This window comes from Lipophrys pholis, assembly GCF_963383615.2.
Source record: "Lipophrys pholis genome assembly, chromosome: 4".
Taxonomy (NCBI): domain Eukaryota; kingdom Metazoa; phylum Chordata; class Actinopteri; order Blenniiformes; family Blenniidae; genus Lipophrys; species Lipophrys pholis.
The window spans coordinates 6,769,825-6,787,994 of record NC_137637.1 but is presented as its reverse complement, the minus strand read 5'-3'; the positions used below and the strand labels follow the sequence as shown (position 1 = coordinate 6,787,994).

The 18,170-nt window shown below is 42.1% G+C and overlaps 1 protein-coding gene across 1 annotated transcript in view; it reads right to left on the bottom strand.

Annotated features, from left to right (window-relative positions):
* cfap57 (cilia and flagella associated protein 57) overlaps nt 1-18,170 on the bottom strand; it is a gene marked incomplete at its 5' end in the record, with an annotated part of 24,698 nt that extends 6,528 nt beyond the window's left edge. Inside the window, 13 exons of the mRNA XM_080462601.1 lie at nt 629-722; nt 799-954; nt 1,034-1,195; nt 1,270-1,443; nt 1,864-2,076; nt 2,139-2,252; nt 2,337-2,502; nt 3,404-3,543; nt 3,909-4,061; nt 4,131-4,299; nt 8,187-8,446; nt 13,099-13,412; nt 18,014-18,170. Of these exons, the coding sequence (XP_080318727.1) occupies nt 629-722; nt 799-954; nt 1,034-1,195; nt 1,270-1,443; nt 1,864-2,076; nt 2,139-2,252; nt 2,337-2,502; nt 3,404-3,543; nt 3,909-4,061; nt 4,131-4,299; nt 8,187-8,446; nt 13,099-13,412; nt 18,014-18,170 (2,272 nt within the window). The remainder of the gene's footprint in view (nt 1-628; nt 723-798; nt 955-1,033; nt 1,196-1,269; nt 1,444-1,863; nt 2,077-2,138; nt 2,253-2,336; nt 2,503-3,403; nt 3,544-3,908; nt 4,062-4,130; nt 4,300-8,186; nt 8,447-13,098; nt 13,413-18,013) is intronic.

Here is an 18,170-nt window from a genome sequence, read left to right as displayed (position 1 = left end):
GTGATAAATTTGTACTTTATTACTTAATTAGTAAAAAAAAAAAAAAAAAAAAAGGCTTACAACTCACTGGTTAAACATAGAGAATTCAGCAGAACTATGATCAGGACCTAAAGTGCTGTTTTTTCTTTGCTTTATGAAGTTTCTGAAATAGCTGCAGCAGGACCTCAGTGTGTATCTCCATGTCCCCACTCAGTGAGGCTGAAGCAACACAGTACACACCCAAATGTGTACTTCAGGTTTACCTTTTCAGAGCTCTTTCTGTTCTTTTTTTTTTTTTTAATCAAGTCAAAGATTTCACTCCATCCCAAAGAACCAAACCACCCAGGATCTTACAGCAGATGGTATTGTGTGTCTTTTTCACACAGAAACTGTTTGTTTGTTTGTTTGTTTGTGTTTGTTTGTTACACAGAAGGCCATCACTTTTATGATGAATTAATTGAAATTGTGCTAGTTAAAATTACAAGCAGTAATCACAAGTACTGAAGAATCTTCTCATGAACAACAAGGGAAGTAAGAATTTACGCCAATGAGAAGAGTGAGAACATTTTAAAGTCAGAGGAAGACTACGCCCTCATTGTTATTATCTCTGAGCTGAGGAAACAGCTGGCTTGAAGTGACGGATTCTTACCTAAATCCTTCAGTTCTTTGCAATGTTTCATTGTAGCATCAGCGATCTTCTCCAGGTGGTCACGCTCTTGCTTTTCCATCTCCGTCTTCATGGCCTTTAAATGCAGGAGACAAAACGAGGTGTGAAGTTGTACGATACACCAAAGCTCCACATAGATCTCTTTATTGAACCTGTTGGTTTGCTTTTAGAGACTCAATTTGCTGGTGGAACTTGTCGGTGAGTTCTTTGAGCTTCTCGCTGTAGCTCATGTCCTTCAGACGGAGCTGGTACTCGTTCTCCATCTGCACCTCTTCCAGACGCATCTTCAGCTCCAGCATGTTCTGGTTCTGAAACAAGCGGTGAGAAATCTATGAAGAGGAATTAAAGGTTCACGGGGCAGCGGTGAGAACCCTCCGACACACAGACCTTCTCCTCCAGGTCAGATTTGGTGACGAGGATCTCTTCAGTGTGGACGATTTGCCTGCTGCTCTTCAGCCCTCTCCCTTCCTTGTCGATGATCTTCCACACAAGCAGGCAGCCATCTTCAGACACGCTCAGTAAGAACTGATCGTCGTACGTAATCACCATCTGAAGAGACACAGGTTTTGATCAGTTCACTTCCATCTCATGATGCCAAACAGGATGGATCTTTTAAGGCTTGCCTTGGTGACGGGGCCGCAGTGCGCCTGGTATGTGATCCAGTCCTTCTGCAGGGGTAACGGGTATTTAATGGCCCTGATTGTTCCCCTGGAGGTGCCAGTGAAGACCACCCTGCCCGAGTGTGACACTGCCAGAACGGTATGAGCGACGTCATCAGCTGGAACTTTCTTCAGGACCTGTGCGACCAACATGTACAAGACTTTGTCATCCTGTAAAATACCTTCATTTAGAAGACAGAAACAGCAACATTGATAACATCAACTCAGATTCTCTTATGGTGTTTTCCCCCTTTGATTGCTTCATAAATGGAGAAATGCTTAATACATTTTCAAACATCTTTGACAAAGTCAGGAAAGTGAAAAGAAATTTCTACAAAGTATAATCTTTAATTAAAGAAAATCCCTTTAAAAAAGACATCCATCCAAACATTAGGCCTGGAAGGCTTGAAAAAGAAGAAATTCAAAAAGATCTTCACTTAAAAACTGCCTTCAAAAGACGCGCGAGTTATTTACTCAGTTTATGAGCACACAAGGTTAAAGTCTTGGTAAAATGCTCTGGAAAAAGTTGAATATCTTGAGTGTGTAGTGATTCCTGACCTGACAGTCCTGGATTTCCTTCAGCGTGAGGTCGGTTCCCACGGCGAGGATGGTGCTGCGATCCGAGGAGAGTGCGACGTCCGTGTAGCTGCAGGACTTGAGGATGCTCTCAGACTCACGTTTGCCCGTGTGAGCGTTCCACTCATACACCGCACCGTCCATCCCACAGGACACCAGCCGGCTGTCGTCCAGGCTCCATTTAATACTGCGGACCTGCAGTTAGACACAAATCAATAACGGCTGTGGAACCAGGTACGCTGTCCTGCCAGACTCACCTTCCCATTGTGGCCCTTCAGATTGATGACGTTCTCAAAGGAGGTGTCAGAGTAAATTTGAATGATGTTTCCATTGACGGCTGCGAACATGTGGCCACCGTGGCTAAAAGCACACTGAAGGAGATAAAACACACTCTAAGAGTTCATTCATGCATATCCCCTTCCCCACTGCACACCCACCCACCCCACATTCCCCACCTCTCTGCATCCGCGCACAGTGAACTCCTGGAAGGTGCGCATGTCATCGATAACCAGGTTCATCAGTCGGAGTTTGTCTGAAAAGCCCACCAGGATGAAAAGGCCGCTGGGATGCAGAGCCACACTATGCGCCTCCTCCTGGAACTCCTTGTAGAGCTCCAACGCTCTGGTGGTCATTAACACAAACAAAGAACTTGGTGAGCAGTGCACCGGGGCAGGCTGGCCATCTTCAACCAGCTTTAGATGATTCCCACCAGAACACGATATTTTGTAGATTCACTGCAGACTCATTTCACTTTGACAGATAAAAGTTTTGTATGTTGGAGAGAATGAGCGAGTTATCACCAGCGTGTCACTTCTCTGATAAGCTTTGGTCAGTAAGAGTCCACACAGGATGTTTGAAACCTTTTTTTCATGGTCACCTAAATCAGTGGTTCCCAAAACGTTTTGATTGGATCCAACCTTTTACTGTTTTAAAAGGCTTGGTCTTTTTCAAGTGTTTGTTCAGTATTACAGGTTTAATCTGCGGTCATCAGAAAGGCTTGGATCTAACACATTTTTCTTTTTCAGGTTGTAGTTTAGAGCAGTCCACAATTACATTCTGCATTACATATTCTGCCTTGTTTGGGCACGCCCCACAAAAAAACTGACATTACTGTTGTCAATTCAATCCATAATTAGTGTTTTAGCAGACATGTGGGTGCGTTAGAAATATATTTAGCTACAAACAATTCAGAAATGTACTCACACTTACAGACACATAAAAAGATAAGTTAGATGAGTTAGAGCAGTTATTAACTTCATTGTCTCAGAATCAGTCTCAAAAGTATTGAATAAACAGGATGGGTTTTTTTCTTAATAAGTATCATTAAGCTATAATTAATAACTTTTGTGAGAGGAATGGATGGATTAGGAAGAAAATAGCTTTTTAAAAAAAAAATTTTTTCTTCTTTTCATACCTGGTCGGTCCATACATTGTGTCTTCTGCAAGGTGTGAGTAATTCCGTCAAGATATTTCATGAAATAATTCAGTAAAACCAGTGTCTGTCAGTTAGTGAGATTTTTACTTGGTTTCGTAGTTCCAGATGCGAACAGATCGATCCAAAGAACTGGTGGCGATGAAAGGCTTGCGGATGCAGACAGACAAGCCAGTGATGGAGCCGGAGTGGAACGGCTCGGACAGGAAGTCGAAGTGGAGCTGCTTCTCCTGACAGACAGAGGCTGAATGTTTACATTAACCCAACAGAGACACGTTCAGCTCGCTTTCCTGTTTTAACTTATATTCTTGAACTTCACTGAAACTGCTGTTTCTGCTCTGCGTCTTCCAACACCTGAATTTTTGTCTATGTATGACTGTTAATAAAATCTCTTCGTGTTGCGTTTGTTTTTGTGTTCAGATTTCACACAACATCCAAACCGTTTTGGACCTGGACAAATATTATGCTGAATATTACAGAAATACCACAACAATCAGGTATTGTGTATTTGTAATCATATTTTACTGCTAACAGCTGGAATGGCCTTAGCTTTGGAGCAACAAAAGTGGAGAAACGTCGAATCAGTGAGCGGCACCTTGTTCATGTCCAGGGAGGCCAGGCTGACGCTGTACAGCTGTCCTCGCTCTGTACTGGCGGCCAGAGTCTCCTCGGCTGGACTCATGCACATGCTTTCAATCTGCTGAGCCTCTGCTGGGCTCAGGTCGTTGCTGTGGGGATCTGCAGGGATCTGACACAAACACACTTCAACACACTATTGAGCCACCAGCTCCTGCCTGTGAACACATTGTGCTTTCACCTGGATCTCCCTGCTCTTTCGGTAGCTGTCCTCTTCCATCTTTTCAAACAGACAGACTGTTCCTGGACCCAAGGAGCACACAAAGCCTCTAGAGTAGGACAGGATGGCTCTGATGGCAGGGAGCACAGGACCTTCATCTATATCTCTGATCTTCTTCATCTCCACTCGCCTGGAAGTCACATCAGTATTTACAAAGAAACAAACATTAGAATAGATCAAACAGAACAATACTGGACTCCTGCCGACTTTGTGTCAAACACTGGGTGACTGATTTCATAGTGAAGACGATGGCCCTTCTTCAGTGATGACTCTTCAATGTGGAAACTTTTGTCGTTTCATTGTTTCATGCTGAATAAAAGTGGGAATTCTGAAAACTATGAACTATACAACTTGACAGAAGAAGACTAGTTTCTTGACAAACCCATAACTCTGGACGAAGAGGAGGAGTAGCATCTATCTATAACTCTGGTCTTCGTATTGATCCGAGACCTAAAACTAACCAGAAATCCTTTGAAAGTCTCACTCTGAATGTCATGCACTCTGACCGGAAAACACAGCAGCCAGTTCTACTTGTCGTAGTGGACCGTCCTCCTGGACCATACTCTGAATTTCTGTCAGACTTTCTCTCTACTTTACTCCTGAGTTCAGACAAAGTCATTATAGGGGGAGACATTCATGTAGATGTTAACAATGACAGCCTTAACATTGCATTTAGCTCATTACTGGACACAATTGGATTTTCACAGAAGGTGAATGAACCCACTCATTATCTTAATCACACGCTTGAGCTTGTCTTCACTTATAGTATTGACATTGATCAATTAATAGTTTTTCCCCACAGCCCCCTGTTGTCGGATCACTTCCTGATATCATTCGAATTTACATTAACTGGCTTCATAGCCCCGGAAAATAAATTGAAATATAAGAGATATCTATCAGACAAATTCAGGGAAGTACTCCCATCAATATTGACTTCAATTCCATCCGTGGATCCAGCAGTAAACAGCTGTCACACCATTAGCCCTAGTCAGGCTGACTTGGTTGTAAGATGGAACAGAAGCTTTACTGCACACTTGATTCCATTGCTCCCTTGAAGATAAAAGCAACAACTCAGAAGAGGATAGCTCCATGGTACAATGATAATTTGCAAACTTTAAAGAAATGAGCATGAAAATTAGAGAAGAAATGGTGCTTAACTCAGAAGTATTTCGAACAGCCTGGAGAGATAGTTTGTTAATCTATAAAAAAATCCCTTCGCAAAACCCAAAATACCTACTATTCCTCCTTAATAGAAGAAAACAAGAACAATCCTAGATTTCTCTTCAGTACTATAGCCAGGCTGACAAAAAGTTCTGTCAAACCTCATATCCCTTTAACTTTAAGCAGTAATGACTTCGTAAACTTCTTTAATGACAAAATTCTAACTATGAGGGATAAAATTAAAGACTCACTTCCCAGTGCAGTCGCAGATCCATCAGCTACAGCTTCAGATTTGTTAGTGGAGCCGAAATTCCAGTTATCCAGCTTCCACGCAATAGAAGTCCCTTGAGTTATCCTCAATTGTGCCTTCATCTAACCAACAACTTGCTTGCTGGATCCAATCCCCAACTAAACTGTTCAAAGATACTTTCCCTGTGATTAGTACATCAATACTAGATCAGATCAACATATCTCTAATAACAGGATATGTACCACAAGCCTTTAAGGTTGCTGTTGTTAAACCTCTTCTTAAAAAACCTAACCTTGACCCAGGTGTCTTAGCAAGTTATAGGCCAATATCCAACCTTCCTTTTATTTCTAAAATCGTAGAAAGCAAAAATAACCTATTTGAGTCTTTCCAGTCAGGTTTTAGAGCTCATCATAGCACAGAGACATCTCTGGTCAAAGTTACTAATGATATTCTCGTAGCCTCAGACAAAGGACTGGTCTCTGTTCTGGTCCTGTTAGATCTCAGTGCTGCGTTTGATACTATTGATCATAACATCCTATTACATAGGCTAGAACACATTATCGGGCTTAAAGGTACAGCACTAAATTGGTTTCGATCATATTTATCAGACAGGTTCCACTTCGTTCATGTTCATGATAACTCTTCAGTCCAGACTGAAGTTAAACAGTTCCACAGGGTTCTGTCTTAGATCCTATACTTTTCACTTTGTACATGCTTCCTGTAGGGAATATTATTAAGAAACACTCCATTAACTTCCATTGTTATGCAGATCACACACAAATTTATTTATCTATGAAACCAAATGATAATAACCAACTTTCTAAACTAGATGCTTGTCTTGAAGACATAAAGGCTTGGATGAGCCGTTATTTCCTGCTTCTGAACTCGGATAAAATTGAAATTATTATATTTGGCCCAAAACATCTGAGACAGAAATCATCTAAAGATATATTATTATATTTGGCCCAAAACATCTGAGACAGAAATCATCTAAAGATATAATAACCCTAGATGGTATTACTTTGTCCTCCAGTACCACTGTGAGGAACCTGGGAGTTATTTTTGACCAGGATTTATCCTTCAACTCCCACATGAAGCAAATCTGCAGGACTAACTTTTTTCACCTACGTAATATTTCCAAAATTAGAAACATGCTGCTGACTCAGACTAATTCATGCATTTGTTACTTTGAGAGTAGACTATTGTAACTCCCTATTATCAGGGTGTCCAAATAACTGCTTAAAAAGTCTTCAACTAATTCAAAATGCTGCAGCGTGAGTCCTGACAAGAACCAGCATCAGAGATCACATCACTCCAATACTAACCTCTCTTCATTGGCTCCCCGTTAAATCCAGAATATAATTTAAAATCCTTCTTTTAACTTATAAAGCTCTGAACAGCCAGGCTCCATCATATCTTAAAGAACTGTTAGTCCCATGTTTCCCCAGAAGAGCACTTCATTCTCAGAGTGCTGGCTTACTGGAAGTTCCTAGATTTTCTAAAAGTAGAATGGGAGGCAGAGCTTTCAGCTTGCAGGCTCCTCTTATGTGCAAACAGATCCTATTTTCAATTAGGGATGTTGAAACAGTCTCTACTTTTAAGTCGAGACTCAAGACTTTTCTATTTACTAAAGCTTACAGTTAGGGCTGCTTCAAACCCCCCCCAGGCCCCACACCTCTCTCTCTACCTCTCTTTCTAACTCCCCTACCCGAACCAGGGTGCCGTTCCAAGGTTTGTATCTCCCCCTCAATCTGTCTATCCTATCCTTTCCTCTCCTCTATCCCCTCACTCCAACCAGTCAGAAACATACGACGTGCGGGCCAGAACTGTTCCACCAGAGAGTCCAATCCGGCTGTGATATGAAATCTTCCTGCTGTGTGACATTCTGACATCAACAGCGAAACATCTACTTAACCACCAGGGGCGCACTTCAGTCTGAATCATGTGGTGAGTCACGGTAACTACACAGATGGAAAAATGTGTTGACATTAATGATCATTATTAGAATTTGACAAGTTATTCGGATGATAAGATGAATTAGCAGGCTATGTTTTTGATGTGACCAAATGTTTCGAGCTTTTGAAGATGTAAATAGTTTACATCTAATAGTAATCACCCACTGTGATCTGTTAGTTGTGCAGAGCATACTGAACTGAGGATTATTATTGTTGAAATTGCAGTTCGATGTGACCTTCTTGATGATGTATTAATACTTCCATCCATTTATCCATCTATTTTCTCCCACTTATCCATTTTTGTTTCGCGGGGGTGACAGTCTGAGCACTGTCACCCAGATCACATTGCACTGATTAACAACCTTCCTGTGGGTGGTGAGCCCACGGGAAGGTGGTGCCCGGCGTGGGACATGAATCCACTACCTTGAGATTGCGAGTCTCATGCTCTACCTACTGAGCTAGCCGGGGGCCGTATTAATACTTTGCTGCACTAAAACAAAGACAGAGATTTACAGCTCTAGTTCTGCTGTCCTCGAGGTTAAAGAGCTGAACTTGGGACGAGAAGTTTGTAGGTTCAATCACCACTTTGGTTCCCTGTCCAAGACCCTGGATCCCCACCAGGCCCCTGAGTTTGACCCCCCTGCCTCTCACCGGTCCGACTGGCCCTGCAAAGTCCTGGAAACCGTGCTGATCTCCCTCCGCAGGTGTCCGGACTCGAACACCAGCAGTCTGCCTGTGTCCGTCCCGGCGATCACCCTCTCCTCCGCCAACCACGTGTGGCACAGGAAGTTGAGGGACTCCACCTTAGCAAAGCTGCTCTGCTTCAGCGAGCCCTCAAAGTACCGGAAGAGCTTGAAGATGCCGAGCCCGCTGACACTCAGCTGCATGTTGTTGTGAGGGTTGAAGCTGATCTGATGGGATGATAAAAGGCACTCGGCTCAATACACTGCAACTCTGTTTAAAATGATCTGATGAAAATTCCTTTTTTATTCAACATAGGACAATTCAATGAACTCATTTTACAATAATTTGTTTTAATTTATTTCAATTTAAATATATTCAGTCTGTGAATCATTTAATGATTCATTTCAGTTTGGGCAAATTGATTCAATTGAAATTTTATTCAAATCCAATCAATTCAATTGAATCCAGTTCAATATTAGCCAATTCAATTCAATGAGCAAATTTACTTCACTGAGTTCAATATAACTAAATTCATTTCAGTTTAGTCAAATTGATTACACTATTTCTGTCCTTTTTTAAAAAACTTTTTTTAGCTTTTATCATTTTTCTCTTTCTTTTTTTTCCTACCATTTTATATATTGATTTCTTAATTTCTTTTTTACATGAAAAGTCAATTCCGTTGAAAAGGACATTGTCTAGATGCTCTTGAAGTGATGTCACCACTTTGTTTTTTGTGTTAAACTTTCATCAGGACAGGTCTTCGCTGACACCGGAGGAACGTTTTTGCAATTTTTGTTTCACATGTTGTGTGTTGAGATATTCTTTCAATATGTGTTCTTGTGTTGAGTGTTTCAGTGAATTTTAGGAACCAAAATGAATTTGGGGTCCGTGAGGACACCAGCTACTATGCTGGATTTTCTCTTATCAGGATAACTTCAGGATTAACCCTGGGTTTTCCGTACTACAGCACACGTTCACTTCTCACCGGGATAAATCACCCTGGTAACTTGCTCTGAATGTCTAACCGCAGGTTATGTTCTCGATAAGATCCCAGAGAATGTAAAAGCTCTGCTTCCTGACCAATCAGATCTCTTGGAAAATGACCTGTCCATTTTGTGGGATGGAAGACAAAATCCTGTCTCCTGATTGGCGGTAAATCAGTCAATCTCAGATTAGCACTGCCTTTTTCTCCATTGACTGACAGCATAGGTAGTTTTTTTTAGCAGATATCTCAGCGGAAAGCAGCGATGTGTGATTTGTAGTTGACGAAAACAGAATCTGTCACTCGTGGGGAAGAACTTCACATTGATACAGGTGCACAAAATTATTTTTCACCAAATTTCCTGAAACAATTCTAGAAAAAATTTGAGCATGTCAGTTTTTTAATCTGAGACTTGTAAAAAGAATTAGCGCACCTATATTTAAGAAGTTGTGAATGTATAAGTGTACTGTTGTATTTGTGGAGAGAAAAAAATTCTACAGGTACACAATTCATGGTACACATCTCCAAATTAAAGGTACACAACGACAAATTCATGGTATAGGAGCGGTTTTGTTTGATATGTTTCTCGTTTGCTTATTCATGTTTCTGCATTCATCTGTTGACTGGCCATGTGTGTATGTTTTATGTTCACCCATTAGGCGGAGGTTTTAAAGCCTCCATGTAATTGATCCCAGGTGTGCGGGACTTGGAGAGCAATCAGTTTCCAGACCATGTCAGGCTACATGTACACGTACCCAGATATTTGATGATTCCTGAAAAGGCCGGCCACAGTGGACATCTGGATAAACTGTGTCTCTGTTTGCATCTAAAGGGGCGTCGGCGGATATTTATGTCACAATTCATGAAGTGGTGTTTTTCTCCAGTATTCTGATTGGCTATTATGGCCTCTTGCTACACTGCCCCCTACAGGTCTGGCATGCTCATAGCAGCTCTGAAGCAGGTGTATATGCGGTCCGTGACAATTAAGATTTTTTAATTTTTTTTATTTTAAAGGTAGAGGGTGAAATGTCCGTTTTTGTAAAAACCCAGGTACGTGTAAACGTGGCTTCAGGCAGACAGATCAGGGTGAGTGGCAGTCTGAGGAAAAGTATATTTAGATATAGGAACTCAGTAGTGGGCTGAGTAGTTGATGATAGGCATCGACTTGTGGAAACTGCCTGTAAATAAACAGATTATCATGTCCAAAGACAAGTTACGCTTTGGACACTGATCGTTGAGGCTCCATTACACGCATCAAAACAGTTACACGTCCTCACCAGAGCGGCAGTTTAAAGAGTTTAAAGAAGATAAATTTTATAGGCTTTTAAGGATTTTGTCAAAAATACATGACAGATTTTCATCAAATTTCTGAGTCCAGGTCAACCTTTGGCGGACGTCAGAAATCTCTGACTGCTCTTGTTGTTGTTGTTATCTGAAAATAGACTATTAGTGTCTGAAACATGATAATGTGGTCTGAGTTTGGTGGAGAGTTGTCTTGGGTGATTACAGAACCCTGAAATTTTTACAGAAAATGATCCAAATTGAAGTTCAGCAATTTTAACCCTCCAAATAGAGCCAATAATATTATGGACGGTTTTCAAGAATAAAAATATTTTTCCTGGGAAGTGGCTGTCTGGTGATTGTGCATATGGGACAAAGTAACAACACATTATTTATCTACTTTTATCTATTTATCTACCTTTATTAGGTTTTTAACTGAATCTTTTATCTCCAGTGATTCTTGTCAGGGGTCGCTACACTGGTGGTGGCCACGTTCTCCACTGGTAGGGCGGTCCCGTGGGTTTCCCCATCCCAGGCACCTGGTTGGTCCCCTACGTACAGTGCCTTGCGAAAGTATTCGGCCCCCTTGAACCTTTCAACCTTTCACCACATTTCAGGCTTCAAACATAAAGATATAAAATTAAAAATTTTTGTCAAGAATCAACAACAAGTGGGACACAATCGTGAAGTGGAACAAAATTTATTGGATAATTTAAACCTTTTTAACAAATAAAAAACTGAAAAGTGGGGCGTGCAATATTATTCGGCCCCTTTACTTTCAGTGCAGCAAACTCACTCCAGAAGTTCAGTGAGGATCTCTGAATGATCCAATGTTGTCCTAAATGACTGATGATGATAAATAGAATCCACCTGTGTGTAATCAAGTCTCCGTATAAATGCAGCTGCTCTGTGATAGTCTCAGGGTTCTGTTTAAAGCGCAGAGAGCATCAAGAAGACCAAGGAACACACCAGGCAGGTCCGAGATACTGTTGGGGAGACGTTTAAAGCCGGATTTGGATACAAAAAGATTTCCCAAGCTTTAAATATCTCAAGGAGCACTGTGCAAGCAATCATATTGAAATGGAAGGAGTATCAGACCACTGCAAATATACCAAGACCCGGCCGTCCCTCCAAACTTTCATCTTGAGGAAGGAGAAGACTGATCAGAGATGCAGCCAAGAGGCCCATGATCACTCTGGATGAACTGCAGAGATCTACAGCTGAGGTGGGAGAGTCTGTCCATAGGACAACAATCAGTCTTACACTGCACAAATCTGGCCTTTATGGAAGAGCAAGAAGAAAGCCATTTCTCAAAGATATCCATAAAAAGTCTGGTTTAAAGTTTGCCACAAGCCACCTGGGAGACACACCAAACGTGTGGAGGAAGGTGCTCTGGTCAGATGAAATCAAAATCGAACTTTTTGGCCACAATGCAAAATGATATGTTTGGCGTAAAATCAACACTGCTCATCACCCAGAACACACCATCCCCACTGTCAAACATGGTGGTGGCAGCATCATGGTTTGGGCCTGCTTTTCTTCAGCAGGGACAGGGAAGATGGTTAAAATTGATGGAAAGATGGATGGAGCCAAATACAGGACCATTCTGGAAGAAAACCTGTTGGAGTCTGCAAAAGACCTGAAACTGGGACGGAGATTTATCTTCCAACAGGACAATGATCCAAAACATAAAGCCAAATCTACAATGGAATGATTCACAAATAAACGTATCCAGGTGTTAGAATGGCCAAGTCAAAGTCCAGACCTGAATCCAATCGAGAATCTGTGGAAAGAGCTGAAAACTGCTGTTCACAAACGCTGTTTTCCAAGGAAGAATGGGCAAGAATTTCAGTCTCTCGATGTGCAAAACTGATAGAGACATACCCCAAGCGACTTGCAGCTGTAATTGTAGCAAAAGGTGGCGCTACGAAGTATTAACGCAAGGGGGCCGAATAATATTGCACGCCCCACTTTTCAGTTTTTTATTTGTTAAAGTTTAAATTATCCAATAAATTTCGTTCCACTTCACGATTGTGTCCCACTTGTTGATTCTTGACAAAAAAAATTTATTTTATATATTTATGTTTGAAGCCTGAAATGTGGCGAAAGGTTGAAAGGTTCAAGGGCGCCGAATACTTTCGCAAGGCACTGTATGTTGTGGGATTCGCCGGTCTGCCCCGGCTAGGGGCATCTGTGGGGCAGTGCCGCCCCTTGGTTAGAGGCTGTGCCACTCCCAATGTGGACGGCCCCCAAATGTGGCTCTTTCCTCACCTTAGTCCTCAGTGCCCTGCCATGTCTCCATACTACAGTGTGTGTGTTCATTTGTTTCTTAAAAATCTATTGTATTTATTGTTTTTAAATCATGTTAAGCACTTTGTATTACATTAATTGTATAAAAAAGTGCTACATAAAAAAAGCTGATTGATTGATTGATAGAAAACGTCTGGACCCTGCAGATTCCAGCTGTACAACAACATAAGTTGTGAGAAGCGTCCTGATGAAGGTTAAACAAGGTTGTATTATGAGCTAAACTGTAGAAATGCAACTTAAACGAAAGAAAACAATAAAACTGTACATTCAGTAGGAGAGCTGCTCTGATGCAGTAAACTGGCTCACCTGAGTAACAGGACTGTTGGAGGTGGTTGTTTTGACCGTTGCCAGGATTTTGTGTTTTTCCCAAAGCCAGAAGGTGAGCGTCCAGTCCGGGGGCCCGGCCTGAGCTATCAGGTACTTGGAATCTGGAGAGAACGCCATGCAGACAAACTGCTGGGCCGACACGTCTCCGGCGGTCAGAACTTTCCTCTTTCTGCCCTGCTCGTGCTGCAGGTCAAATACCGTGACGGCAGGCTGTTCGCCGCTCTCTGACACCGCCAGGTAACGCCGGTTGGCACTGATGGCCAGAGCTTGCATCCCCTGACTTTTGTCTGAGCCTGCACAGACAACACAAAATAAAAATATATGTTTGACAGATGACTAATCAATATGTTTCAGCTTTATTAGTATAGCAGCACTTAAAAGGGAGCTGTCTCAAAGAATTATCATTTAAAGTAGAAATTAGAATTCATATCAAGGATACCAAGATAACTAGATGATGTAAGGTTTATCACCCTAAACAAACACTTTCTGAAGTTAATACTTTTTCTAAAACTGTTGGAAATCTGAAAGTGGAAAATAGACTGTAAATATAATGAGTGAAACAGTCGCAGGTTGCATTTGGTCACAATTGTTGGAGGTTTCCAATTTTTATTCATTGCAAATCACGTCACTATCACAATACAATATTATCACATATCATTTATCTGATGTTGTGCAGGGGTGTGATATAAGGGGGTCATATTGTGCAAAATTCACTTTCTAATGGTTTTCCAACAGTAATATTTCCCCATACCTGGTATGAGGCCCAGGAAGTGAAGAAAGGTTGTTCTCTCTCTCTCCCTGACTTGTTTAAATTTTTAAAAAGGGTGTTGCTCCAACAAATGAATCAGGAGTTTAGCCAATCCCAATCAAGGTAGGTCCTTCCTTTGACCCTCCCACAATTAGGCAGCTCTGCTCTGGCATGTGGCACCACAAGAGGAAGTACTTCCTCCTCTTCCCAAGATGGGCATGTGTGGGCGGAGCCAGTCCAGCTCACACATGGGGCTTTTCCACCGGTGTAGGTACCAGATCTGTCCGGGCTACCAGATCTGTCTGGGGCGGGGCTAGCGCATGCGCTCAGGCTACCAGATCGGTCCGGCTACGGCAACTCCATATAAACAAACTACATTACGGGCTGGATCAATCGATCGATCGATAGATAGATAAATTTTTTCATAAGAATCCTACCTTTGTCGCTATGTCCAATATTATAATATTGTGTATGTATTTGGAAATATAATGAAAACAGTCACTTATCTCGACATTATTGTACATTCATGTGGCCACAATATTTATCTTCAGTCTTGGAAAACACTCAGTTTAATGATTCACCTGCTTGAGATATGAGAAACAGACTAAATGTCACTGTCACCCATCACGTCTTTACAGCATTAAGTGGGCAAAAAAAGGACACGTCATAAAATTAGACGAAGCACCACCAAACACGTTCTGCCTCTAAACTCTCCTGAAGTTAAACCAGACACTTTCAGCCTCTAAACTCTCCTGAAGTTAAACCAGACAGATCACTGCAGCTTCGGGACATTCAGAGGCATAAAACCACTCGTAGCATCCTGTTCACCTCACACAGCCATGTTAGCTTTTCACGGAGCTACGAAGCTAACTGTGAAAGCTAATGTTAGCTTCGTACTGTGACGGCAGAAACTTGCAGCCAATTAAAATCCAAAACGACATCACAGCCAATCATAATGTGAAACGTCATCACCGTGCGCGGGTTCAAGCCCCGCCCCGGACAGCTCTAGTAGCTCAGGCGCATTGCCAAGCCCCGCCCCGGACAGATCTGGTAGCCCGGACAGATCTGGTACCTACACCGGAAAGAACTAGGTGCTAGTTCAGGGCCAGGGCCAGACTTAGCACCAGTTCTTTGTTTTTCCACCGCCAAAGCCCCAGCCAATCAGGGGCTAACTGGTACTTAGCTGGCCCTACTCTGTTGCTGGTCCAAAGCGGGGCCACAGCGGGGCCAGACACATCATCAGCTGGGGGTGGAGTTATCGCTACCGTCAAGGTGGAAGAGACGCTGTACCGGCTTTCTGAAATTTACAGTGAACACGTAGCCCCGGAGTAGTTATAGAGAAAAAAATTTAAATAATGCGTGGGAACAATATAACAAGTCGCTCCCTCAAGTTAATAATACGAGGGAACGAGATAATCTAATCCGTGAACGCAGAGCTGTGGCTCTTGAGGTGCAGAGCTCCGGCGCTGCGCTGTCAGCTGCGTCGGATATATAATTTAAAAGCAGTTTTCCATTGTGGTTTTTTTCACGCTTTTCACGGTAACATCATTGTGACTAACTTCATTTCCAGGTCTTGTTTCGCGTTCTGACAGGAGGCTGAGGTCTGCAGGCAGCAGCATTGTGCTCTGCTAAGCCATACTTGGTTCATCAGCAACTAAAAAACAAACTACTAGGGATGTCCCAATCAGATCGGTAGATATCGGATCGGGGCCGATATTGGTGATTTGTGAGTGATCGGCAAATCCAGCCGGTCACCACGCCGATCTAAATTAAAAAAAAAACACAGTCCGCAACGTCACCTAATAACCACAACAATCACGGACTACAAGCTCCGGTGTAGGTACCAGATCTGTCCGGGCTACCAGATCTGTCCGGGGCGAGGCTTGCGCATGCGCTCAGCCGGTCGAGCTGCAGAAGCTAGAAGCAGGCGGAGCGGGGCCATAGAGCTATATAACTAGAGTTATATATAGTAGTTTGTGTTTATGTGCAGAAGTCTACTTCTAAATTTCTATGTGGTCTGTCTTCTTTTGCGTTTTTGTTGTGTTTGGTGAGTCACAGCGCCCCTAAAGGTCTGGCGTGTGTACTACATGCCCTGAAGCCTCGTGTTGAGCCGTGTTCATAGTGAGGTGTGGACGTTTTTTTGGGAGAAGGCCAGGGAGAAAAAAGATTGTTTTATTGTTGTGTGGATGTACCATCAGTTTACAACAACAACTAAAGAAAAAGCTGCACCGAAGCAGCAAACTCTCGACTTTAAAATAAAGGATTTGAAAATAAAGGATAAGTACCCACAGGGGAGCGATATGGCGAAAAAAATAACCCAGAAGTTTACGCTAGTTTGAAGGGAGACAGGGATATTTGGAATACGTTTTTGAGAGAACTATGTTCAGACTACCTTTGTCAAACAGGTTTTACCACTTTGAAGTGGAATTAAGTGTTTATAATTCACATTGAAATGTAAATGTTTTGTGACAATTCAGGTCAAACCTCTCATACTGCTTTAAGTTAAACTGAAATTTAATACACAAAGAAGTTACATTGCCTAAGAGTATTTATGTTTAAGTCATTCTGAGAAGAATTGTGATTCAATAAGTGAGTTTTACAATAATTTCTAGCTAAACAAAGCTTCTGCCAATAGTGCTTTTAGCTTCAGACATCTTAGTTGCTCCAAAAATAGACTATTGAGTATCTTTGCAATAGCAATGTGAGTATCGGATCAGGACAGTATCGGTATTGGCCAATACTCAATTCTGAAAAATTGGATCGGTATCGGGGGCAAAAAAGTGTGATTGGGACATCCCTACAAACTACATACTATTGCAAATGAAAGCTTGGATTTTTTAGCCATAAAATTTGCTTTTTAATGGAGCTTCATGTGAAAGAGAACTTTAAATCAGCGTGTTTATGTAGGTTGGAAATGACTGGAGAGCTGCGTTCTATCATTCTACACCTCCATTCCTCCTGATGTTGAAGCATTTGATTCAGACACAGAAAAAAAGTGAAAGAAACAGAAATTCACAATGTAATGCCAAAATGTTGAAAAATAAGACCCAAGCTCATTCAATGTTTTTTTTTTTTTTCAATGGCCACTCCAGGGCTCTGGACTAAAGCAAGACGGACGTGAAAAAACACCAATAGAGCGACGAGGAGACCCAATGTTTTTCGCTCATTGGTCTTCGTCCCAGACGAAACCGATGATTTCAGTCCATCTCCTTGTTCCTGTGTGTCAGTGCTACATCGGTGAAATCAGTGTGTATCACGTTTTGGAGTGACGCAATGACGTGGCTCCCACTTGGCTCCATTAATGGTGGAAAAACAACCGGTTCTTTGGTGGTGCTCATTTAAGAACTGGCTCTGGCACCGGCCCTGAACTAGCACCTGGTTCTTTTTGGTGGAAAAGTCCTAAAATGTTATTTGACCAACAAGACCATGTAAAAGTGTTGAAAAGCTGTATAATAAGCTTTAAGATCAGAGGCGTGTAAAAGACGTTTTAGTTCAGAGGCCACAAATGGCCCAAATTCATCTTGGGTGAGCCAGACTAGTAAAATAGAGCCATGATAACGTTTAAATTGAAACTTTTTGTTTGTTGTGGTGCAACAAAGATGAAAATGTCTGTTTTCACAAAACCAAACAATTGCTATGAAAAGATTACTACAATCTCAACATAAAGCACATTTCAATGAAACTTTCTAGTTCAAAATACAGAGAAATGCACAGAAAACTTTAGCTGTAGCTCCTGTAGCTGCTGCATTCTGGGTGTTTTTACAGAGTTCCCCTGACAGCCCAGCTTTAAGGCCAGTTTGATAGCAACCAGGTCGCTCAGCTCGGGTCTAATGTTGTGTTGTGTACAAAACTCTGAAGAAATTTGTCAACAAATCAATGTTTTTGTTAAAATATTAACAATTGTCTTGGCGGTTTGGCCAGAGTGGCACCTCTTGCGGGCCTGTTCAGCCCACAGGCCTGATGTTGGATACCGCTGCTTAAGGGAAGAATTTTTAAGGATTTTCTGGATTTGACAGAATGAAGGGAGAACAACAGGGGGTAAATATGATGCTATCATCTACACAACATTACCTGAAACTAATGAACCAGAGCAGAGTGAGACGGTACATTTAAACTACAGCTCCTTCTGAACGACAATGTTCATACCTGGGAGGAACCTCTGCGTCCTGCTCACCGTGTTGAAGCACACGCAGCCGTTTCCCCCGGGGAACACCACCGTGTGCTCGTCACTGAAACACACGTTGTTGCTCACTCCGCTCCGCAGCCCGAACAGGAAGTGAGGCTGAGCCACGACACTGGACAT